General features: G+C 38.8%; 3 protein-coding genes and 1 non-coding gene across 4 annotated transcripts; all 4 read right to left on the bottom strand.

The window, feature by feature from the left end:
• Nucleotides 1-421: 421 nt before the first annotated feature.
• Nucleotides 422-3,058, bottom strand: CXCL10 (C-X-C motif chemokine ligand 10). Its single transcript, XM_036413262.2, has 4 exons — nt 2,612-3,058; nt 1,973-2,099; nt 1,664-1,753; nt 422-1,212 (listed from the first exon to the last, which is right to left on the bottom strand). The coding sequence occupies exons 1-4, from the start codon at nt 2,670-2,672 to the stop codon at nt 1,179-1,181; spliced, it is 312 nt and encodes a 103-aa protein (XP_036269155.1). The 5' UTR covers nt 2,673-3,058; the 3' UTR covers nt 422-1,178.
• A 566-nt stretch (nt 3,059-3,624) lies between these two features.
• On the bottom strand, nt 3,625-3,755 carry LOC118710573. Its single transcript, XR_004985447.1, has one exon. It is a non-coding gene; the product is annotated as a small nucleolar RNA SNORA38 (small nucleolar RNA).
• Nucleotides 3,756-16,799: 13,044 nt separating this feature from the next.
• LOC118708887 (40S ribosomal protein S27-like) lies at nt 16,800-17,148 on the bottom strand. Its single transcript, XM_036420453.2, has one exon. The coding sequence runs from the start codon at nt 17,112-17,114 to the stop codon at nt 16,860-16,862; it is 255 nt and encodes an 84-aa protein (XP_036276346.1). The 5' UTR covers nt 17,115-17,148; the 3' UTR covers nt 16,800-16,859.
• On the bottom strand, nt 17,056-20,698 carry CXCL11 (C-X-C motif chemokine ligand 11). Its single transcript, XM_036413250.2, has 4 exons — nt 20,492-20,698; nt 19,790-19,916; nt 19,607-19,679; nt 17,056-19,360 (listed from the first exon to the last, which is right to left on the bottom strand). The coding sequence occupies exons 1-4, from the start codon at nt 20,643-20,645 to the stop codon at nt 19,319-19,321; spliced, it is 396 nt and encodes a 131-aa protein (XP_036269143.1). The 5' UTR covers nt 20,646-20,698; the 3' UTR covers nt 17,056-19,318.
• Nucleotides 20,699-24,692: the final 3,994 nt, after the last annotated feature.

Here is a 24,692-nt window from a genome sequence, read left to right as displayed (position 1 = left end):
AAGGGAATGAATTTAATATATTTTGGAATTTGATGTTCCAATGGGATCTGCTGGTGGAGATGTTTCATAGAAAGTTGACTTTAAGGGTCTGAAGCTCAGGACTGGTCAGTTATGCCACATCAGTTAAGAAGGAACTTTTTTATGATGGGCCTTTCAGAAGGGTACAGTTAGGAATATGGTAATTTCATTTTAAAAATTAATATTTTATTTTTTCACATCACCATTTATACCCTGTATGCCTTTTTCACCCCGCCCTCCAGCAGTCACCACACTGTTGTCTATGTTCTCTGTCTTTTAGGAAAACAGTAATTTTCGAACTCATTTGTCCTCTACCCATCCCAACTTCTCTAGGCTATGGATTCTCCAACTAAAGCATCTCATAATATAAATGTCTCAGTCAAATGACACACCACATACTTCATCATAGTTGTAATTAGTTTATTATTTTTTTGGTCTCTCCAGAAAGCACATCATTTTTATTTTGAAAAACAACCAGCATATTTGTCTTACATGATATACAAAGAAAATACTTAGATTTAAAAATTTATTCTTTTGCTCATTCATGCATATAATTTATACAAGTTATAAACACTGAAAACAATGTAAGAAACATATGTCTAAGAATTCTACTTTGTATAGTTTTTCATTAAATAATACTGTTTCCACATACATTTTTAGACATTTCTACCTTCTATGTATTTTAAATTACATATGTACACACACACACACACACACACACACACACACACACAGGAGCATACAACCACCAGAAGAATCTGAGCCCCTTTGAAGGATGGCAGTAGAAGCCCAGGGAGTAAAGATCTTTCTTTAAAAAGCATGTTGAATTATTTCAATTGCATTCTTCTTAGTTATTTGAGATTCTAAGAACTTTGGTAAGCCCAGAGGCAGAAAGATCGCTTAATAACATTTAAAAGGTATCAAAGGTGAAGAAAGCAGGGCTAGGATTTGGCACATTCACTAAGAATGTGGCACCTAAGCATAGCTTATAATATAGTACCAGGGCAGAGTTACTACTGAACAGCCCTGCAGGAATAACAGCACCGAATTTGGTGACTGGTTCATCACCTTTTAGGAGAACTGCAATCCAGGGACAATTTGGGCTTGATATATACTGTATTTAAGGAACTGATGGTCCATCCTTATCAGTAGTGCAGTGATTAAGCTTCTCTCGGTGTTTGAGATCTTTTAGACCTGTAAGAGAAAGAAGGTATAAAAGTTTGAAACTCTTAACACTGGCTTCAATCTGTGTTCTACTTGAAACTTAACTGATTTCATAGATAACCCCAAGTCCTCAGGTGAAGTGTGTGGTGAGCTTTCCTGCTGCTACACAATCATTGTGGATTATTGGTGCTCCTTTTTAAGGCCAGGAAAGGCTTGGGGGAAGTTTGGCAACTTTGCTTGGATAATTATAGCTCTACCTCAAGGTTGAAGTGATTTGACACTTTTAGACAGTCAGGGTAACTTTTGATATCACAGAGATGGCACCTTGGTTTATAAATAACTGGAGGTAGAGGAGCGGGTATGTTGGTAACACACTTTTAAGCCAAGGATCCCACAGAAAAGCTCAATGCAAATATTTCTAACTTCTCAAGATTGGATATTTCTTAAAGGACAGTTATGCTACAAGCAACAGCAAACCTACCTTTTCTTGTTAAATGCTTTCAGTATATTCTTGATCATCTCAGTCTCTGGATCCAGACATATTTTCTCCCCATTATTTTTCATCGTAGCACTATGAAAGTAAATAGGAGTGAAAATATATAAAATATGTTGGGCCAATAAACAGATGGAATATACAGGTTTTAAAATATTTAAGTTTTACTCTACATGTTCCCCTTTGCTATACAGAAGTCTTAAAATCATCATAAACCCTTTACTGCTTTTGTGATCAATAAATATTTTTTATGTGATTACAGCCAGGGAAGTTATCATCAGATGATATTCTACTCACATGACCTCAAGACTTGGGCAAGATGTACTTTTAGGGATCACTTCAAGTTTTTTTATGGACTTTGGATTAACAGGTTGATGACTAATCTTGATGCAGCTACAGCGACTAGCTCTATTGAGAGGTATTCCTGCAGAAAAAGAGACAGATACAGCAGGGGAGGTTAGCACAGTTTTCATCTTAGGCATTTGATGTGCTTAGCAGAAACTATAATCTGTCATCACATAGTCAACCTGAGAAGGGATTATTCCATTATAAAACAGCTCTGGATGATTAATTAGTCAATTATCTGAATGTAATTGCAACTTGTTGATTTTAAGATCATATCATTGAGCATAGTTCATATGATTAATTAAGCTAACTAAGGGGATATCTGTGTCATCTTCTCTCTCTTCATTCCTTTACATTTTCTATCTTTCCTTTCCCCTTCCCCTTTTGCTCCCACCATTCTCTTCCTCTCATTTACGATATTCCACTTGATTGTCTGATTATTATCTCTGTGACCAGAGGGAATCTTAGTTCCTTTACCTTTCATTCATAGGCAGCTGTTAAACTTCTGCAAATACACTATTTCTATAGTTGTAGAATTTATACCCAGTTCTATTTCTGACCTTACTTTAAATATCCCTTGGTGTTCCTTACCTTTAGTTCCATTCAGAGTCAGAAGGATGAGGCAGAAAATGAGAACAGCTCTTTGGTTCATGGTGCTGTGACTGGAGGTTCCTCTGCAGTAGGCTCAGAATGTCTATGCAGTTGAGGAATGTCTCAGAAAACACGGGGCTAGGATGCAGTATTTATTTGTAAAGGCACCTTTCCTCTCTAACTCTGATTGGATAACATTACGGTTGACTCAGCAAAACCTGCCTTCTGTTCGTTGGGGAAGTCCCAGGTTAAAGAATTGAAAGTATTATTTATATTGATTGTGGCTTTTGAGTTATGGAATTTCCCTCCATCCCCTCTTTTCCATGAAAGTGAGTTAAGTTTCACTTTCCAAATCATGAACTATTTCTTGAAAAACAGAACTTCATTGCATGTAGAGTAATTTTTAAATGGATCTTTGATTTTCATCTTGAACCTCCTGAAAAATAAAAATGTCAACTTAATCCTCAAGTTAAAGGCCTGAATACAATTTTAAGATGAGTATGTCTTAACATTGTGATTTTTTGGTGTTTTTTTCTTTTTCTTTTTTTTTATGGCATAGTGTCGATCAACATTATTAACCCTGTTTTAACAGACAGATTAAGTGAAGATGGGACAATTTAAATTTACATAATTTGCTACCAGGTGTCAGGGTCACAACTAGACTTGGAATCTTCTGACCTAGTCCCATTTTTACACCTGGTATGTGAAGATGGAAAAAACTTGGTCTTTATTCTGTGACAGTGATTTTCAACAGGTGTGCCATGTGATCTCAACACACAACACCTGACTAGTTAGGGACACTGACTTTTTTCCTTAGATTGTCAAATTAAAAAATGACAACCTGCCCAGCCAGTGTGGCTCAGTGGTTGTATTGACCTATTAACCAGGAGGTTACCATTTGATTCCTGGTCAGAGCATATGCGTGGATTGGAGGGGGTTTGATCCTAGTGTGGGGTGTGCAGGAGGCAGCCAATCAATGATTCTCATAATTGATATTTCCTTTTTTGTTTCTTCTACGTGGGATGATTGATCTTGAGCCTGTAGGGAGTAGGCTGGTTCCAGACTTCTTCAAGTTCACATTTCTTTGCCTCTAATTCTTATGTGTCCAAAGATAGGGAGCCACAGACACTCCTTTGTAGGAGGGTTTGGTATTGTGTTTTGTAGTTATAAGGCATGATTAGGAATATCTTATATTTATTTACTTTATGGATTTCAGAGGTATCATTTACTTTCTCATTTTATTCCTATAATAACCCTGTAAGAAGTTATCTTAATTTTATATATGGAAGGATAATGTTAGAGGTTAGATAATTGTATTAAGTCATACAAAGGTTGCCATCCATTTAGTCTATGATGTATTTTCTCAACATTTATTTTAAACTTCTGTAATTACTGTCAAAGGCTAGGAGATTTTTTAAAATGGCTCTAATCAACTTTTAAAAATTCCTCAGTAATAGCAATTTTTCATCTTTTGTAGATAAATCTATTTTTATTGCTTTTTTTTCAGAGAGGAAGGGAGAGAGAGAGAGTTAGAAACATTGATGAGAGAGAAATATCAATCAACTGCCTCCTGCACACCTCCTACTGGGGATGTGCCTGCAACCAAGGTATATGCCCTTGACCAGAACTGAACCTGGGACCCTTGAGTCTGCATGCCAACGGTCTATCCACTGAGCCAAAGCGGTTAGGGCTAATTTTTGGAAATAGTAAGTTAGCCAGGCATTGCTCTGAAATAAAATACTATAAAGTAATAGGTTTGGTCTTCTTGAAGAAGGTTAAAGATATGAAACTTGCAAGTGTCAAAGAATTCCAGAAATGTTTTGGCAATTCATAACATCATTAGAATAAATGAATAGCCTCTAACATAATTATTTTGACAGAAAACAATACTCATTTGGATAATTGATTTCTGGTGTGTTAGTAAAAAATTTTTATATATTATAGTCAATAAAAACATCATAACATGAAGAATGGAGTAAGAAAAGGATTCATAGCTATAAGAGGATTATTGCAAAAACAAAGAATGCTTTTTGAAGAAATACATTTAAAAGAGGGGCATATGCCCTAGCAGGTTTGATTTAGTGGATAGAGCATTGGCCTGCTGACTGAAGGGTCCCAGGTTGGAATCTATGGGCTTGCTCCCTACTGGGCAGTATGCAGGTGGCAGCTGATTAATGATACTCTCTCATTGATGTCTCTCTCCCTCCCTCCCTTCCTCTCTCCTCTCTCCTCTCCTCTCCCTTTCTCCCTCTCCCTCTCTCCCTCTCTCCCTCTCTCCCTCTCTCCCTCTCTCCCTCTCTCCCTCTCTCTCTCCCCCTCCCCCCCTCCCCCTTTTCTTCTCCCTTTCCCTTTCCCTCTCCCTCTCTTTCCCCCCCTCCTTCCCCCTTTTCCTCTCCCTTTCCCTTTCTCTCTCCCTCTCTCTTTCCCTTCCTCCCTCCCTCTTCCTTCCTCTCTAAAATAAAAAACGATCTACACTAATAAAAGAAAAATGCAAATCATATCACTCCACTATGCCCAACAGCCAATCAGAGTATGCAAATTGAACCGGAAAACATGGTGGCAGCCCTGTCCCACAGTTGCTCCCAGCCCGTGGGAGTTGGAGAAGTCAGGGGCCAGCGCCTGAGGCTGGCTGCAGTCACGGAGACCAAGAAGCTGCCTTCCCCATGATCCCAGGCCATAGCCAGCCTCAGGAGCCTCACATCTTCCTGCCTCACGTCCTGGAAGAGACTGAGAAACCGGGCCCCAGTGCCTGAGGCTGGGTGCGCCTGGAGGACAAAGAAACCACCTGCCCCTGATCCCAGGCTATTGCCAGCCCGCCAGCTGGAGAAGCAGTCTGCCCCATGTTCGCCAGCCCCAAGTCCGCCAGCCCCACATCCTGCTGGCTGCAGCCCGGAAGATGAAGCAGCTGCCTGCTCTGTGATCCCAGGTCACAGCCAGCAGCAGAAATCTCAGTCCCCTTGCTCCATGTCCTGAAGGAGACAGAGAAACTGGGCCCCAGCTCCTGAGGCTGGATGCGACCTGGGAGAGGAAGAAGCTGCCTGCTCAGTGATCTCAGGCCACAGCCAGCTGGAGAAGCTGCCCACCCACATCCTGGAGGAGATAAGAAACAGGGTGCCAGTGAATGAGGTTGGTTGCAGCCTGGGAGATGAAGAAGCCAACTGCCCTGTGATCCCAGGCTGCAGCCAGCCAGAGAAGTTGCCCCCATTGCACCTGAGGGAGAATGGAGAAGCTGCCTGCTTATGGTCCAGGCGCCAGCACCTACAGCTGGCTACAGCCTGGTAGATGGAGAAACTGCCCACCCCACAGTCCCAGGTATCAGCACCTGTGGCTGGCTGTGGCCTGGGAGATGGAGAAGACGCCCACCCTGCGGTCCCAGGAGTCAGCACTTGTGGCTGCAGCATAGGCAAAGCTACCTGCCCACCATTCCCTGAGTCTGCAGCCAGCCTGGGCATCTATGGCTGATCAGAGGGAGGGATGCCCGGATCCCGAGTGCCTATGGTTGGCTGGAGGAAGGAATCCTGGGTCCTGGGTGTGGGGCCGAGGCAAAGGTGGTTAGGGGCAATCAAGCCAGCAGGGGAGCAGATGGAGACGATCAGGCTGGCAGGCAGAAGCAGTTAGGGGCAATCAGGCAGGCAGGGGAGCGGTTAGGAGCCAGCAGTTCTGGATTGTGAGAGGGAAGTCCGACTACTGGTTATTCCACCAGGAGTCCCAGATTGGAGAGGTTGCAGGCCAGGCTGAGGGGCACTTCCCCCCCCCCCCCCATGCACAAATTTGGTGCACCAGGCCTCTAGTTTAAAAATAAATAAAAATGAAAGAGGTATTAGTAGAGACAGACCTTGGGACAACAGTATGGAAACAGAGAGGTTGATTTAAGGTGGGTACAGCTCTAAGAAGACTGTCAATTGCAAAGCAAAGAGAAAAAAGTATTAACCATTGAACTGATAATAGTGACAACTAAAATTATCACTATTCCCAATGGTTGACAGATCAGGTCAAAACTTTGTGTCCTATGTTAGCATTAGTACTTGTCTGATTATTCACAGCAGATAATATCAGCAGGAAGTAGATGATACCAATACAGTAAAATTTGTTGGGACTTATAGGGATGTTTAAAAGTGTCCCAGTATGGTTGTGTTCTTTGCAAGGGATTGGTAACATGAGGTGCAAGATGAAATACTGTTCCAAATGCAGGCATTATTCTATAGTGGGAAATCTGATGCAGGTGATAGTTGGAACCTCAGAAAATATCTGGGAAGCCTTTTCATAGTCAGCTAGGCTGGAATAATGTAGATCTAGGCCAGGGAAAGGCAATGCTTAGGCTAGTGCAGTGGTTGGCAAACTGGCTCGCGAGCTGCTGTTTGCAGATCTGTTGACTAATGAGTTTGCCGACAACTGGGCTAGTGTACCTGTAAGTTTCTGGCCCAAAACTTGGTGAAGAGGCCAAGATAAAAGTCCATATCTGCAAACTGGACACACATAAGACTTGGAACCTCAAATGCAGGAAATCTGTCATCAGAACAGTGAATGAATTATTGCTTAGGGCAGGCAGAAATTGCTAGACTGCTGAATTCTAGGTCAGTTTGTTCCAGGGATTTTTAAAATGGGCAAATCAGTGAACTTAGCTGTAGAAACTAAAAAGACAAAAGGAAAGGAAATGAGTCAGTGACTAATACAACCCAGAAGATTTTCATCCAGCAAAGAGACTTTCTTCTTGACAAGGGAAAGTCTTATAAGAAACAGTGACATGAAAAAGCCATTCCGGTAGCTGCTTGTGCAGAATAAAAGTTGGACTATGAGTAAAAATGCCAAAAATCTTCAGAGCAATGTCTGACATCATGGATGAAAGAGGCTCTGAACAGTTCAACATTAAACAATAAAATAGATATAGGGTGATAATTTTGCTTTTCTTAGTATAAGCAAAGAGGAAAGTTGAGGCAGATACCTGCTAAGTGGACTAAATATCTGTTATTAATGAGGAAAAAAATTTATTTAGTTGATTTTTATTAAACACTAGAGGCCTGGTGCACAACATTAGTGCACTCGGAGTGGGAGGGGGAGGGTCCCTCAGCCTGAACTGCAGCTTTTAGCAGTCTGGGAGCCCTCGGGGGATGTCCGACTGGGGCCTAAGGTGCTTTTGGACATCCTTAGCATTGCTGTGGATGCGGGAGAGGCCCCCACCACTGCTGCTTTGCTCCCCTGCCATCAGCCCAGCTTGTGGCTGAGCATCTGCCCCCTGGTGGTTAGTGTGCATCATAGTGACAGGTCATTCTGCCAGTCGTGCTGCTGTTTGATCAATTTGCATATTAGGCTTTTATTATATAGGATATAATTACCTTTCAAATAAGACTTAAAAGATACAATTATACTATCTTTCCTATTTACCCATGTGGTTCTCTGTACTGATGCTCTAGGCTTATTTTCCCCCCTCTCATTTAAAAAAAGTTATTGTTGAAAGTATTATAGATGTTTGCTTTGTCATCCTTTTGTTAACTTGTATGAGTTCCTTATATATTTTGGAAATTAAACACTTATCAGATTTTCATTGGCAAATATGTTCTCCCACAGTGGGCTCTCTTTTTATTTTGTTGGTGGTTTCTTTTGCTGTTCAGAAGCTTTTTATTTTGATGTAGTCATATTTGTTTATTTTCTTCTTAGTTTCCTTTGCCGTAGGATATGTATCTGTAGACATATTGCTTTGGACATAGTTTTAGTATTCACTGATCTGAGTTTAGTTTTGAAAGGAAATAGAAGTAAGGAAGTATCCCATCTTAGTTTCAGTTTCCAATGCTGTTGGTTAATTTTTTAAGCTTTTCATTATGACATCAGTCCAAAAGAGTCTGCCCTGGCAGACTTCTTATAGACCCAGGGGGGAAAATGCTTTTTGAGAAACTAATGTGCTTAGAAGAAATTTCCTAAAAAGCAATAGGAGGAATTCAGTGATTTCTATAAACTGGGAATCCTTTCAGCTAATGTACATTTATACTTCTTAGAAAGTATGAGAGAGGAGAGCAAAGTTTTCCCTTTCAAAGTTTTCACTGAGCTCCCACAAGATCCCCTAAGCTCACAATACCTATAATACTGGTTATATATTTTTGAATTAACCCTTCATAGCCATCCCGAGCAAAGGCCAAAGTGGGGATGGATCCTTACAGTTGTCATTCTTGGCAAAGTTGAGAATAGAATAGCTTCTGATTTTAGATCATGCAATGCTTTGTTTTCCTCACACTTGATGGGATGATGAAATGGACTGGGAATCTAGAGATATACAATAGTATACTAGAGGGCCAGTGCATAAACTTCGTGCATGGGTAGGATCTCTAGCAGCTGCTGTCTGCCGGCTGGGGCCACCCTTCCCCAGCTGCCAGCTGCCAGCCAGGGCCTTCCTTCATTCCATGCCACCCCCTGGTGGTCAGTGCATGTAATAGCAAGTGATCGAACTCCCCAGGGGACACTTTGCTTATTAGGCTTTTACATATATATATATATATATATATATATATATATATATATATATATATATATATATATCTGTCTCTTATTGCTTTGTGGTTAAGGACAAATTCTTCAGCCTGTTTATGCTTTAATTTAATTTAATTTATTTTTTTGCAAATGTGCACCATGAAGCTGAACCCATTCACCTGCCAGGTTGCTCTAAAGACAACAAGAGATTAATAATGTGTTTAAGCCCTAGCCGGTTTGGCTCAGTGGATAAAGTGTTGGCCTATGGACTGAAGGGTCTCAGGTTCAATTCTGGTCAGACATATGTCTCAATTTCAGGCTCAATCCCTATTGGGAGCATGCAGGAGGCAGCTGATCAATGATTCTCTTTCACCATTGATGTTTCTATCCCTCCCTCTCCCTTCCTCTCTGAAATCAATAAAAAACTATTTTTAAAAAAAGTATTTTAACAAGTCTAAATTAATTTTCCACTAGCTAACATTTCACAAATATAGCCAGCTCTCTGATCAAGTGTCAGCTAATTTTCTAGGTGCAACAAATAATATTTTCTTTCTGGATGATGCAGTTATTCATGTAGTAAGATGTATCTTTTATTTTATAGCAGTCACTAGCTACAGCATGACTCTCAGAACTGTGGGTTGAATTTGCAGCATTTACTCTTAAAATTTTTTTAATTAAAACATTTTTCTTATTTATAGTGGAATATAAAGAACAAAATAAACAAAATAAGAATAGACTCATAGATACAGAAAACAGACTGATGGTTGCCAGAGGTAGGTGGTTGGGAATCTGGGTGAAAAGATGATGGGATTAAGAAGTACAAATTGGGCCTTGGCTGAGTGGCTTACTTGTTTAGAGCAGTGGTTGGCAAACTCATTAGTCAACAGAGCCAAATATCAACAGTACAACAATTGAAATTTCTTTTGAGAGCCAAATTTTTTAAACTTCTTATAATGCCACTTCTTCTAAATAGACTTGCCTAGGCCATGGTATTTTGTGGAAGAGCCACACTCAAGAGGCCAAAGAGCTGCATGTGGCTCATGAGCCGAGGTTTGATGACCACTGGGTTAGATCATCATCTTTTACACCAAAGGAGTTTTGTATTTGATTCCATGTTGGGGAGCATATTGGAGGCAAGTGATTTGTGTTTCTCACATTGATGTTTCTCTCTCCCTTTCTCTCTCTAAAATCAATAAAATAAAATAAAGACATATCCTTAGGTAAGGATTTAAAAAAAGCACAAATTGGTAGTTACAAAATAGTCATGAGGATGTAAAATACAACATAGGGAATATAGTCAATAATACTGTAATTACTATGTTTGGTGCCAGGTGGTTACTTGAAATATCAGAGGGACCACTTTGTAAAGTGTATGATTTTCTAACCGCTATGTTGTACACTTAAAACTAAATACAAAATAATATATATATTTTTTAATATATTTTATTGATTTTTTTCTTCAAAATAACATTGAATACAGCATTCACTCTTAGGAAAGGACTTATTTAAGTAACCTGGTTTATCCTATATAATAAAAGCGAAGGTGGTATCTCACCCTTGTGTGACGCCATCACAAGATGGCCACCACAAGATGGTTGCACACACAGTGGAAGAGGGGCCCAGCAGCTGCTCCATACGGTGAGGTCTGGGGGTTCTGTGGCTCTGTGTGGTGTGGAGGAGGCTAGTCTTGGTATCTCTGCTACCTCGTGTGGAGAAGGCAGGTCCTGGCAGAAGAGGCGGATTGTGGCAGGGGAGGGCTCAGTTGTGGGTGATCAGGCTGGCAAGGGAGGGCAGTTGTGGGTCATTGGGCCAGCAGGGGAGGGCAGTTGGGGATGATCAGGCTGGCAGGGGAGGACAGTTGGGCAATCAGGCCAGCAGGGGAGGACTGATGTGGGCCATCAGGCTGGCAGGGGAGGGCAGTAGGGGTGATCAGGTCGACAGGGGAGCAGTTAGACATTAATCAAGCTTGCAGGCAATTGGTTAGGGGGTGATCAGGCTGGCAGGCAGAAGCAGTTAGGAGCAATCAGGCAGGCAGGCAGGCAAGTGGTTAGGAGCCAGTGGTCCTGGATTTTGCAAGGGATGTCGAACTGTGGGATTGGGCCTAAACCAGCAGTCAGACACCCCCCAAGGGGTCCCAGATTGGAGAGGGTGCAGGCAAGGTTGAGGGATACCACCTCCATGCACGAATTTTGTGCACCGGGTTTCTAATCTACAATAAATAGAATCAGACTGTAAATTCACAAAACAAGATGAGGATACCTTTTTTTTTTTCTTTCCATTGTATTGTAGGTTGTAGCAGGAAAAATAAAACAAAAAGAAGAAATTAAAGCCATAACAATTGGAAAGGAATAAATAAAATTTTGCAGAAAAGGTTGCATCGAAAACCCAAAAGCATTTACTAAGTTTTAAAAATAGTAGCAGAATTTATCAAAGTGGGATGATAGAAGGTCAATGTATTATACTTTCTACATCAGTAACAAATATAAATTATCTTCACAATAGCAATAACAATGTACATAGCAATAATAATGTAAATATTAAAAAATGTAAATACTTAGGAATAAAAGTAAAAGACAAGTAAGGCTTGTTTTCAGAAAATGTAGATGAATTTTTCTAAACTAATGTCAAGTAAAATAATGTTCAGATTAAATACAGAATGATAACCCTTTGATAAAACTCAGAAAAGTAAATATTTTGTTTAGATATGTATGTGTAAATAAAGCTATTTTTAAGAAGCAAGGGAATGATGGTTGCACAACATTGTGAATGCACTTAATGCCACTGAACTGTACACTTAAAAATGGCTAAGATAGGTCCTGGCAGGGTAGCTAAGTTGGTTAGAGCGTTGTCCTCATATGTTAAGGTTGCGGGTTTGATCCCTAGTCAGGACACATACAAATATCAACCAATGAATTCACAAAGAAGTGGAATAACAAATTGATGTCTCTCTCTTTCTCTCTCTCTCTCTGCTTCCCTTTCTCCCTCCTCTCTCTTTCTATAATCAATCAATATTTTAGATAGTAAAATGTTAGGTTATGTGTATTTTACAAAAGCAAGGGAATAATAAACACAGAATTCAGGATAACAATTATCTTGGGGTTGGAAGAGCAAGGAAAAAGGGATAGGGAAGGAACACAGCTATATCTTAAATTACTGTTAATGTTCCAGTTCTTGATTTTTTTGGGTGGTGAGTTCATGGTCTTCATTATACTATAAATATATAAATATATGCATGCATGTATCAGAGATGACAGTGTATATAATATCACCAACTAAAATAATGATTAACTCAAATCTACACCAGAAGTCCATTAAAAATTAACTTACCATAAAATCCTCACTTCAGAGAAACAGTAAGTTTTAGTTTCCCGGTTCCTCCTTGGAGAGGTGCCAAAGAAATGTGGTATAATTATGCCTCTACTTTTCTGAGTCAGTTTTTATTTTAATAAGAAATATTGGGCCAAAACCGGTTTGGCTCAGTGGATAGAGCATCAGCCTGCGGACTGAAAGGTCCCGGGTTCCATTCCGGTCAAGGGCATGTACCTTGGTTGTGGACATGTACCCCGGTAAGGGGTGTGCAAGAGGCAGCTAATCGATGATTCTCTCTAATCGATGTTTCTAATTCTCTATCCCTCTCTCTTCCTCTCTGTAAAGTATCAATAAAATATATTAAAAAATAATAATAATAAATAAAAATACAATACTATATTAAAATTAATACTATATGCTTTTTTGTGTTAGGATGTGCTTTTTAAAAACACACATTTGATCCTACAACTACTCTAAGGTGTACCTATTTCTTAATAAATTAAAATGGGATTCTATAAGCAAAATTTGAATTCAGGTAGTGTAATTTTAGAACCTCTTAATCATTCTACTATACTTACACCTCTCTGAGCTGTTTTTGTCATCAGCCTCAATTGACAAAATCTGTGGCACCAGTCAACAAATCAAGGCACCTGGTCATCTAAAATTTGTAGCGTCAGTTGTTCCTCGGGAAGAAGCAGATTCCCTTGCTGAATCTGCCTCACCAGGAGCAAGAGTAGTGTATATCAGACAGGGACTTGGAAGGAAACAAAGTGTATTCAGCTGGAATTTTGAAAGGAATTTAATGACAGTTCTACTTAGAGAAGTGTGGATAAAATTAAAGAAACCAACAAGAGATGTTGAAGGTATCCAGTAGGAAGCAATTATGATTTCTTAGAAACAGGCAAGGTAAGGAAAAGTTGTTACTGCAACCTAGTGATAAGCTCATTACATATTAAATAACATTTGTATGAAAAACAACTATTTTATTTTATATATATATATATATATATATATATATATATATATATATATATATTAATGATTTTTCACAGAGAGGAATAGAGAGTTAGAAACATCGATGAGAGAGAAACATCGATCAGCTGCCCCCTGCATATCCCCTACTGGGGATGTGCCCACAACCAAGGTATATGATCTTGATTGGAATCGATCAAGTTCAATAGTGTATGTTATTCTGTGTTTTAGATGATCATTTAGTGTTCTTCAAGCTGTTATTTGTAATTTTTTTGTGAACAATTTAAAGAAGAATTTAAATTAAGGTTTATAGGAAATTACGTAAAGTCTATAGTAACTCAGCTCAGGGTATTTCCTATATCCTACCAGTTTACTGAGCTGTACCAAGTAACTACATTAGCATTCATAGTGCCAGGATTTCCAGGAAGTGTAGTTATCCTTCTGTGGTACTTAAGTGAAACTACAGTTTCAGTGTACATAATGATCTATTAAAGTTTGCAAACAAGGCAAGGAGAAACTACTAACATTGCCTTGGCACCCCCACCCCCAGTCTATCTCCCAATAATCCAAACAGTGTGTGTGTGAGAGTGTACTATTACTAATCTCTAGAATGATTTGACTGCATCAGAAATATTTATATTTTTTGATTCTGGAAATCTTTAAGAAACAGCTACTATCCTCTTCCTTTGATGCCACAGGCCTCAGCCACAGCCCTGGTTTCGGCTCGAGCTACATGTCTGGCGTGGGGGGCTACAGGCGCCCGTCTGGTCCCTGCGAGCAGCGTGCCAGGAAGCCACTGAAAATTTTTAAAAAAGTAAAGAAAGAAACAGATACTAAAGTGGTACATTAATTCTATATGGGTATATTAAATATATTAAGTACCATACTCACCAGCCAAAAGTAATTAAATATTTTAATATTTTCTTTCTTTTTTAAAATTTTTCTTAATTTTATTTTTACATCATACAAAATAAATATATTACCAGATTGTAGATACAAAATAATTATCCATATACATGCAATAAACATTAATATTTTAAGAAAAAAGATTTTAAATATAATATTATCAAAACTGTACTAACAATATAATATCACAAAAGTTGTAGGCAATATTAAAAATCTGCAAATAACAGGATTACTTCTATTCTAAAATATTTTTCCTTCTGGCTCTCTTTTTGTTCATCAGTTTATGTTAATTATATTCCACAAATGACTGAGATCTTGTGATACTTATTTTTCTCCAAAAGGATATATGCACCCCTCTGTTCATAGCAGCCCAATTTATAATAGCTAAGATTTGGAAACAGCTTAGTGCCCATCAACAGATGAGTGGGTTAAAAACTGTGATACATCTACACAATGGAATACTATATGCTATAAAAAAGAAGGAACTTTTACCATTTGCAGCAGCATGGATGGACCTGGAGAGCATTATGCTAAGCAAAATCTTTTCTTTTCTAGTAATATTATCCAAAACTACTCAATCTGTTTGAAGGTTTCTCTTTTTTCATGCTTTTTTTTGTTTTTATTTTTCTTATCCCCCCATTTCCCCCTCATCCCCTCACTCATGCCCCTCCCCTGAGGGCAGTTAGAGGCAAACAGGCTGGCAGGGGAGCAATTAGGCATTAATCAGGCTGGCAGGGGAGTGGTTAGGGGGTGATCATGCTGGCAGGCAGAAGTGGTTAGGGGCAATCAGGAAGGCAAGCAGGCAAGCATTTGGGAACCAGCAGACCTGGATTGTGAGAGGGATGTCCAACTGCCTGTTTTAGCTTGATTCTACCTGGATCTGGCCTAAATGGGCAGCTGGACATCCCTTGAACGGTTCCATATTGTAGAGGGTGCTGGTTAGGCTGAGGGACACACCTTCCCATGCACAAATTTTGTACACTGGCCTCTAGTTCTATATAATAAAAGCCTAATATGCAAATCAACTGCATGGTGGGATGACCAGCAGAACAACTGGTCACTATAATGCACACTGACCACCAGGGGCAGATGCTGAATACAGGAGCTGTCCCCAGCCTGCAGATCCAGGCCAGTCAAAGCGGGTGCTAGTGAGGGTCCCCCTATTGCCACGCCAGTCGCCCTGCAGAGGGAGGCAACCAGCCGTGGCAGTGTGGTTCAGGACCAGCAAGCAGGCAGTGCCAGGAGCGCCAAGACGGGTGCCAGCGGGGGTCCCCAGCCACCTCACCAGTCACCCCGTATGTCGACCCTGATTGCTAACAGGCCTAGGGACCCCACCCATGCATGGATTTCGTGCACCTGGCCTCTAGTTTCTATATAGAAATTTATGTAGATTTACGATATATATGTGTTTATACTATATATTTAATATGTATTTATACATTTTATAAATTTATACTATTATACATCATGTAATACTGCATATCTATATTATATATCACAGTATAAATATATAATAGATTTATATACAAACTAGAGGCCCGTTGCACGAAATTTGTGCACAAGGTGTGTGTCCCTACCAGGATCAGGTCTAAACAGGCAGTAGGATGACCCTCTCATAATTCAGGACTGCTGGCTCCCAACCACTCACCTGCCTGCCTGCCTGATTGCCCCTAACCGATTCTGCCTACCAGCCTGATCACCCCCTAACCACTTCCCTGACAGCCTGATCAGTTCTTAACTGCTCCCCTGCAGGCCTGGTCACCCCCAACTGCCCAGTCCCCCCCAACTACTCTCGCCTGCAGGCCTGGTTCCCCCCAACTGCCCTTCCCCACAGGGTAGGTCACCCCCAACTGACCTTCTCTGCCAGCCTGGTCACCCTTAATTGCCCTCCCCTGCAGGCCTGATCACCCACAACTGCCCTCCCCTCTGGCCATCTTGTGGCAGCCATCTTGTGTCCACATGGGTGCAACCATTTTTGACCACATGGGACAGCCATCTTGTGTGTTGGAGTGCTGGTCAATTTGCATATTACTCTTTTATTAGATAGAATTCCCTGGATAACATTTTGGCTTCTCATTATTGCTATAGGAACCCATCAAAAAGCCAGTTAGTAAGAAGGCCTATTAGGTTCTAGGCACCCTCCTTTTCTATTTACTTTTTTGTCAGTTCTTTGATCTGCTTTATGGTTGGCTCTTTGATATCAATGGAAGGATATAGTAAAATTGTTCTATTTTTTCTTTCTAAATTTTTTATTGAGATATAATTAATGTACAATTCACCAATGTAAGGTATATAATTCAATAGTTTTTAGTACAGTAGATTGAAAGAGTTATACAGCATTTACCATAGTTTTAAATTTTTTTCTTTAATCTTTGTTTTTATTGATTTTTAGAGAGAGATGGAGGAAGAAAGAGAGTGTGCGAGAGAAACTTTGATATAAGAAAAAGACATTGATTGGTTGCCTCCTGTATGCACCCTGATCAAGGACCCAACCCACAACATAAGTATGTGCCCTGACTGGGAATTATTATTATTATTATTATTTTTTATCCAAAATATGTTTATTGGGATGGTTTCCCACTCATCTTGATTTGAGGTGCTTTTAGTGCTGCTTCCTTCTGAAGGAGCATCCTTCTGTAAGCCTTGCTTTTCCTCCTGTTGGCTGACAGAGAACAGTGGAGCAACCAACACACAAAACTACCGTTTGTGCATGGCTAAAGACGGTGGTGATTTTATAGCATCCTGGGCATTTGACATCCATGAAGTAGGAATTGGGGCTCTGCACCGGGCGCTTCTTCTTGTGTTTCTTCTTCTCCTCTTCCGGAGAAGGATGGAGGAGATCCTTAGCAAGAGGCATATTGTCGTGGGGAGGTCGTCACCGCCGGAAAGGCTGCCCTGACTGGGAATTAAACTGAAAACCTTTTGGTGTGTAGAATAACACTCTAACCACCTGGCCAAAGGTAGGACATTTTTATCATTTCCAAAAGAAACCCCATATCTGTTAAGAGTCACTTCTTGCTATCTCTTATCCCTAGGCAATAACCAACCTACTGTCTGTCTTTATAGATTTGCCTATTCTGGATAGTTTGTTTAAAGGAATCATAAATATGTCTTTTGTAATTGCCTTTTTTGCATAGTATAAAGTTTTCAAGATTGGTCCATATTGTAAAATTGTCCTTTTTTCAGATAAGCAGAAATGTCCTTTTTTTGGTAATTCTGTAACATATTTTTATTTTTCAAATGTATAGGTGTCTATATAAAGAATGCTGTATTAGCTAAGGTTTTTGGTTACATGACAGAGAAGTCAACTGGCTAGCTTCAGCAGAAGAGAAATTTAATTGAAGAATCCAAAGGAAGACTAAAGAATCTTGGACAAAAACCTAAGGTTTCTTGGTGGCAAGGAATACTAGCTAGTCATGCCACACAAACATTTCAGGACCTACACTGTTTCTACTGCCAGTTTAAATAATTTACTTACTAGTGGTTTATTTGAGGTGTTAGTTGGAGTTCAAAGTCTAGGGAAGGAGTGGCTTGGCAGAGGCCTTGTTCTGGCTGCCAAGAAGGGAAGGATCTCCTTCCTATGGCTTCTGTTTGGTCTCTCACCAAAACTCACATAAGGAATTTGCCCCCAAGTAAAAAGGGGGTTTGGATTTAGGAAGATTCCTTAAAAAGAGATGATTTTTCCTTCACAACTATCTATTAAAATGTATTTCTAAATATTTCTGTGTGTTGACAGGTAGCATTATGCTTTTTGAAATACAAGATGAAATTGTTAAAGGCATATCAAATTTTGGGAAGATATATGAATGTGTCTTTTACAAAGTGTGGACAAAAAAGGGGACACATACTAAATCTGAAAAGCTCAGGGGAGGCTGCATAGAGGGTCTTACAAACTCCGAGACCTAAACCAAACCATATAGAATGGTCAGAGATTAAAACTTCCTAACTAAAAGTGTGTCATGGTAGGTAGTCATGTCTTAGGATTGAATCTTCCTTGACAATCTTTACCTTAATTGAGCCTCTCTATTGTCCTTTTGCTGGTATAGTAACATACCTTTGGAATGTCAAAGTAATCTTCCTTTTCAGACCCCCAGGTCACAATCTCCCACCAGAGCACACCACACCATGAACCACTCATTATTTTATTGTCCAAATACCATCTGTATGTGCCGTAAATGTTAAATGTCAACTGTCCTATACCCACCAATATAAATAAAGTTGTGGTACTTTCTTAGAGAAAAGTGATTTTGATTCTTTTTAAAGTAAAACTATCTTAGCTATCCCTAAATTGTATAGTATGACCGTGATTTACAAAGGTAAGATTGTGTATTTTCCTAAGAAAAAGAATCACAGAAAGCAAAGGTGATAAATGCCAGATATGCGCATTTATTTCTTTTCAACATTTTCTTTGGTAGAAAAAAACATTTTATATTTAAAATGTGTCCAAAATGTTGCATAATTTATAAAATAGATAAAACAAAATGCATAGTAAACATACATATCCTAATTGTTTCAAAACATATCAATGAAAAACAAAGTTGCTAAAATCAAATTAAGACCAGAGCTGCTAATTCAGTTAGGAAATATTTACATTCTTACCAATGTAATTTTTTTATAGTACATTTCATGAATTATTGCTTTTTTATAAACAATAACTTTCTTTCCTAGGTAAATATGTGCTGTATAATTTTGAAAAAAGAAATGTGGATTTGCATTAAAAATTTTTGGGAGATGTTTATGATATGCATGGATGCCTTTGACTCATAAGATCTTGACTTCAGTAATAATAGTAATGTCTCCATTATAACTACAGATTGTAATATGGAATATAGATAAAGTATAGGCAGATAACTTAGATACAAATGTTTTCATCCTCATAGCAGAATAGTTATAAACATCAAATCTTCTAGAAGGTTCCTAAACTTAAAAATCCTACAATGCATGAATATGCATTGCAATAGGCAGCAGAAAGTCATTTCCCTATTACAGAATTTTTGACATTATCATTTCATCATCACAGTTAAACTTGTTCTGAGTTTTCATATCATTTTTTCCAGGACTTCAGGTGCTTTGATGTTTTAAAAAATTCATTCTTTCAACTTTCTGTAATAAGAAAATGAGAGTGTTATAAACTTGGGCTGTTCTTATTTCTCAGTGATAGAGTGACATGCAAAAACATACAGCAAATACAGCATAAAAGAAAAACTAATTATAACCAAAGATCCCTTATTAAAACACTTCATACAGGATCATAGAATCTTTTCTGAAGTTGTCTACTTCCCCCTCCCCCCCAAAAAAAAATCTGTCTTGGATAAAACATTATAAAATGGAAGTAATCTGGTAACCTACCTTTATTATAATGTTTGCTTGCTTCGACCTGGGATTTAGGCATCTTTGTCCTTTATGTGCTTTCAAGGTGATACTGTTAAAGGAATATCCAAAACACTTTTGAATTTTGGATGGAAAAGCATAAGCCAAAAACACTCCCAAAATGCCTCCATCATTGTCATCTTTAGCAAGTCCATTACTTACATCACTTCTATTTTGTCACAGTTGTTACTTGGGTAAGTTACAGAGATTTTCTCAATATCTTCCACTTTTACTGCCTTTACTCCAGGGCCTATGCAGAGACAGCGTCCCCCTTTGAACATTGGGAAACCTAAAACAGATCATAGCATCAGTTACTAATGGATCTGATTGCAACAGAGAACTATAGCTTATAATTCTGGTGAAGAATGTGAGCCAAGTTTTCATTAATGGTAAAAATGGTCATTTGTCAAATAGCACTTGACACTGCTGTTGCTAGGAAAGGAGCTTAAGTAACATATTAATGATTTTCTCTTTAAATTTGTAACAAATCATTAAAGAATAGATGAAAGCATAAAACAAGTCTTGAAGATAAAGCTTATTTGCCTTTTACTTTTATTCTCAAAAATTTTTCCAGGAAGCTAGTCCCATTGTTTCACAAAAATCTTTTTAACAGACATTTAAAACTATTGCTAAAGGCTCTTGTCAGATTTTGTAACCAAATAGTTTGTGAAGTTTGTCATCTCTAGTTTCATAATCATTTCTAATATCTCAAACATTTTTTACATTCTCTGATAAAGATGTAGTAATTCTAATGTGTGAAGTTAAATAAACTTTAGTATCTATTTTAGGGTAAAAGTGGAAGAAAAAACATTAGAAGAATTAGAAAAGAAATTTATAGGCTGAGAAATAAAAAGTATCATGTACCTTGAGCAATTGTAGCACATAATATCACTGCCAAGACTATAGCCATGTCCTTCACATTCATGTTTGTTGCTGCTGCTTCAGATTTGGTCTCTTCTTGAAGGGAGTAGAAAAGCTGAACACAGAAGGGAATTATTAGTTGGCATATAGAGGGCATTTTATATACCAGCAATCCTTAATGACAACAGGAATTTCCCTCCTTGAGTCATGCTTCTTTCTTGCTTCCAAGAGTTTCTGTTTTGTTCTCTTCTAAATATCACTCTCCTTTCCTAGTTGTTAGTAATACTAACATACTATAAAAAGTAAACAGCTGTGTATCCAGACAGGAAACAGCCTTCTTAAGGAAGTGTTTCCTATAAATGTATCTTAATTATTGGATTATCCCTGGGCAGTGGAATTCTGATTGCCATTCATTTTCCTTTTTTTATTCAGGAAGATTGTCTTCCTGTTTTCAAATTTTTAATATATTTTATTGATTTTTTACAGAGAGGAAGGGAGAGGGATAGAGAGTTAGAAACGTCAGTGAGAGAGAAACATTGATCAGCTGCCTTCTGCACACCACCTATTGGGGATGTGCCCACAACCAAAGTATATGCCCTTGACCGGAATCGAACCTGGGACCCTTCAGTCTGAAGGCCGACACTTTATCCACTGAGCCAAACAGGATAGGGCTATCTTCCTGTTTTCAGTTTTTTTCATGGTCATTCTTCATATAACTATACAAAAGAACATTTTTAAAAACCCAATTTTTATCATTTTACTTTTGCTTTTCAGTCCAAACCTATCATTTATACAAATCCTACATTATTTAACAAAATGACTTTTACTTAACCTTATTTATATTTTTGCCAACTATAATTGCATGTCTAAATAAGTCTGCCTATATACTTGTGAGTTGATAAACCATTTTTTTCTGTTTAAATGCATCCAATTTATTTATTTAATTTTTTTTTTTTAGTATTTAAAGTATTACACATAGTAGTACATATGCCTCATTTTACCCCCATCGACCTCCCCCCTGCCTCCCATATTCCCCATCACATGCCCTCACCCCCTGCCCCCGGTTTTCCTTATATGTATGCATACAAGTCCTTTGGTTGATCTCTTACTCCCCCCCCCGCCTTCCTGCTATAGTTTGACAGTCTGTTCACTGTTTATCTCTGTATCTATTTCTGTTCATCAGTTTATGATGTTCATTATAGTATACTAGAGGCCCAATGCACGAAATTTGTTCATGGGGCGGGGGGGGGGGGGGGGGGGTTGTTCCTCAACCTGGCCTGCACCTTCTCGCAATCCTGGAATGCTGGCTCCAAACTGCTTGCCTGCCTGCCTGCCTGATTGCCCCTAAGCACTCTGCCTGCCTGCCTGCCTTATTGTCCATAACCACTCACCTCCTGCCTCATCACCCCTAACTACTCTGCCTGCCTGCCTCATTGTCCCTAACCACTTGCCTGCCTGCCTGATCGCCCCTAACTACCTCTACCTTGGCCTTACTGTGGCGGCTTTGTCCAAAAGGACGTCTGGAATGACATCAGAAAGGTCGTTTGGCTGTTCCATCTAATTAGCATATTGTGCTTTTATTATTATAGATTCCATAAATGAGTGAGATCATGGGATATTTCTCTTTCTCTGGCTTATTTCACTTAGCATAATGCTCCCCAGTTCCATCTATGCTGTTGCAAATGGTAAGAATTCCTTCTTTTTTATAGGAGTATAGTATTCCATTGTGTAGATATACCACAGTTTTTTAATCCACTGATCTGCTGATGGGCATTTAGGCTGTTTCCAAATCTTAGTTATTGTAAATTGTGCTGCCATGAACATTGGGCTGCATATATCCTTTCTGATTGATGTTTCTGGTTTCTTGGGATATAGTCCTAGAAGTGGGATTACTGGGTCAAATGGGAGTTTCATTTTTAGTTTTTCAAGGAAATGCCATACTCTTTTCCATAGTGGTTGTACCAGTCTGCATTCCCACCAGCAGTACAAGAGGGTTCCTTTTTCTTCTCATCCTCTCCAGCACTTATTGTTTGTTGATTTGTTGATGATAGCCATTCTGACAGGTGTGAGATGGAAACTTATCATTGTTTTGATTTGCACCTCTCAAATGATTAGTGTCTTTGAGCATGTTTTCATATGTCTCCTGGCCTTCTGTATGTCCTTTTTCAAAAAGTGTCTATTTAGGTCCATTGCCCATTTTTTTTTTATTGGATTGTTTATCTTCCTTTTGTTAAGTTTTATGAGTTCCCTATAAATTTTGGATATTAAACTCTTATTGGAGATAACATTGGCAAATATGTTCTCCCATGCAATGGGTTTTCTTATTTTGTTGATGGTTTATTTTGCTGCACAGAAGCTTTTTATTTTGATGTAGTCCCATTTGTTTATGGCAAGGAGTCTGGAAGGCTGGTCAACCCTGAGGCTCTGGCAATGGTCAGAGCCTGACACCCATTGTCCAGTTGAGACAAAGGTAGCTGAAGCAACTTCCACCTTTTAGTCTTATGTAAATCTTTGTTGATAGGCTATCACTGAGCTATTACTGGAATTGCCTGCCTAAGGGATATGGGTGTATTCCAAACCTGAATAAAAGAGATGGCAAGGCCGTAGCAAAGTGGAGTCCTTCCTTGGGCTTCCACCTGGCCCCCAATTTCCAAATTATTATTTCTTGTCTTGACTCTTTCATTTGCGTGTGGCCTCCTCCAGAGCCCAAACCTGAACCCTGAACTTGAACCCTGAACCACGCAGGACGTGGGACTCTCGCAACATTGCTATGACAAATGTCTGCTATTTTGCTGCCTATCGCTTCTAAGATTTTTATGGTTTTCCATTTTAGGTTTAAGTCCTTTATCCATTTTGAGTTTATTTTTGTGTGTGGTGTAAATTGATGGTTTAGTTTCACTTTTTTTTTTTAATGTAGCTGTCCAATTTTTCCAATACTGTTTATTGAAAAGACTGTCTTGACTCCATTATATGCTCTTGCCTCCTTTGTCAAATATTAATTGGGCATAATGGCTTATGTTGATTCCTAGGTTCTCTGTTCTCTTCCACTCATCTATATGTCTCTTCTTATGCCAGTACCAGGCAGTTTTGAGAACAGTGGCTTTGTAGTATAGCTCGATATCTGGTATTGTGATCCCTCCAGCTTTATTCTTCTTTCTCAAGATTGCTGCAGCTATTCGGGGTCTTTTTTTTTATTTATTCCAGATGAATTTTTGGAGAGTTTTAGGTCTTTGAAGTATGCTGTTGTTATTTTAATGGGGATTGCATTAAATTTATAAGTTGCTTTGGTTAGTATGGACATTTAATAATGTTGATTCAACCAATCCATGAATATGGTATATTCTTCCATTTGTTTATGTCTTCCTCTACCTCTTTTTTGAGCGTCCTGTAATTTTCTAAGTACAGATCCTTTACTTCCTTGGTTAAATTTATTCCTTGGTATTTTAATATTTTTTTTTGTTGTTACAATGGTAAATGGGATTATTATTATTTTTTTTTAGTTTCTCTCTCTGTGAGTTTATTATTCGTGTATAAAAAAGCCATAGACTTCTGCATGTTAATTTTGAATCCTTCTACATTGCCAAATTCATTTAATAAATCTAGTAGTTTTTTTATGGAGTCTTTAGGGTTTTCTATGTACAAAATATCATGTCATCTGCGAATAATGGAAATCTTACTACTTTTATTTTGTTTGTTTGCTTGTTATTCCTCATCTGAGGATAATTGTCCATTGCTTTCAGAGAGAATGAAAGGAAGGAAGGATGAAAGAGAGGGAGTGGAAGAGAGAGAGAAACATCGATGTGAGAGGTACATGGATTGGTTGTCTCCCACACTTGCCCAGACTGGAGGTGGGGAGGGAACCTGCAACCTAGGCATGTGCCTTTGACTGGGAATTGAACCAGAAGCCCTTTGGTGCATGGGCCGCTGCTCTAACCACTGAACACACCAGTGATATCTATTTATTTTGCATATTTAACAGTTTTTACTTTATATATATTTTAGCACAGTTATTTGGCATATAAAGTTATATGAGCTGTGGATTTTAAAAAAACAAAACATGATCTTATTATGTAATGTTTTTATGGCTTGGGTTCTACTTTGATGTAACCCTTGCTTTTTATCTTTACCTTTTCCTCTTAAGCTTTCTAAATCTATTTGTTTTAAATGTGTCACTTGTAGCCGAAACTGGTTTGGCTCAGCGGTA

Source organism: Pipistrellus kuhlii, unplaced genomic scaffold (genome assembly GCF_014108245.1).
Source record: "Pipistrellus kuhlii isolate mPipKuh1 unplaced genomic scaffold, mPipKuh1.p scaffold_m20_p_1, whole genome shotgun sequence".
In the NCBI taxonomy this organism is placed as follows: domain Eukaryota; kingdom Metazoa; phylum Chordata; class Mammalia; order Chiroptera; family Vespertilionidae; genus Pipistrellus; species Pipistrellus kuhlii.
The sequence above is the reverse complement of the archived record's forward strand: the minus strand, read 5'-3'. Positions and strand labels throughout refer to the sequence as shown.

Coding starts and splice junctions, on each gene's coding strand:
- CXCL10 (XM_036413262.2), bottom strand. CDS start 2,672: ATGAACCAAAGAGCTGTTCTCATTTTCTGCCTCATCCTTCTGACTCTG. Junction 2,100..2,611: donor GACTCTGAATGGAACTAAAG/GTAAGGAACACC, acceptor CTTTTTCTGCAG/GAATACCTCTCAATAGAGCT. Junction 1,213..1,663: donor AAAGCATTTAACAAGAAAAG/GTAGGTTTGCTG, acceptor TTTCTCTTACAG/GTCTAAAAGATCTCAAACAC.
- LOC118708887 (XM_036420453.2), bottom strand. CDS start 17,114: ATGCCTCTTGCTAAGGATCTCCTCCATCCTTCTCCGGAAGAGGAGAAG.
- CXCL11 (XM_036413250.2), bottom strand. CDS start 20,645: ATGCCCTCTATATGCCAACTAATAATTCCCTTCTGTGTTCAGCTTTTC. Junction 19,680..19,789: donor TGTGACAAAATAGAAGTGAT/GTAAGTAATGGA, acceptor TTCCTTTAACAG/TATCACCTTGAAAGCACATA. Junction 19,361..19,606: donor AAGCAAACATTATAATAAAG/GTAGGTTACCAG, acceptor TTCTTATTACAG/AAAGTTGAAAGAATGAATTT.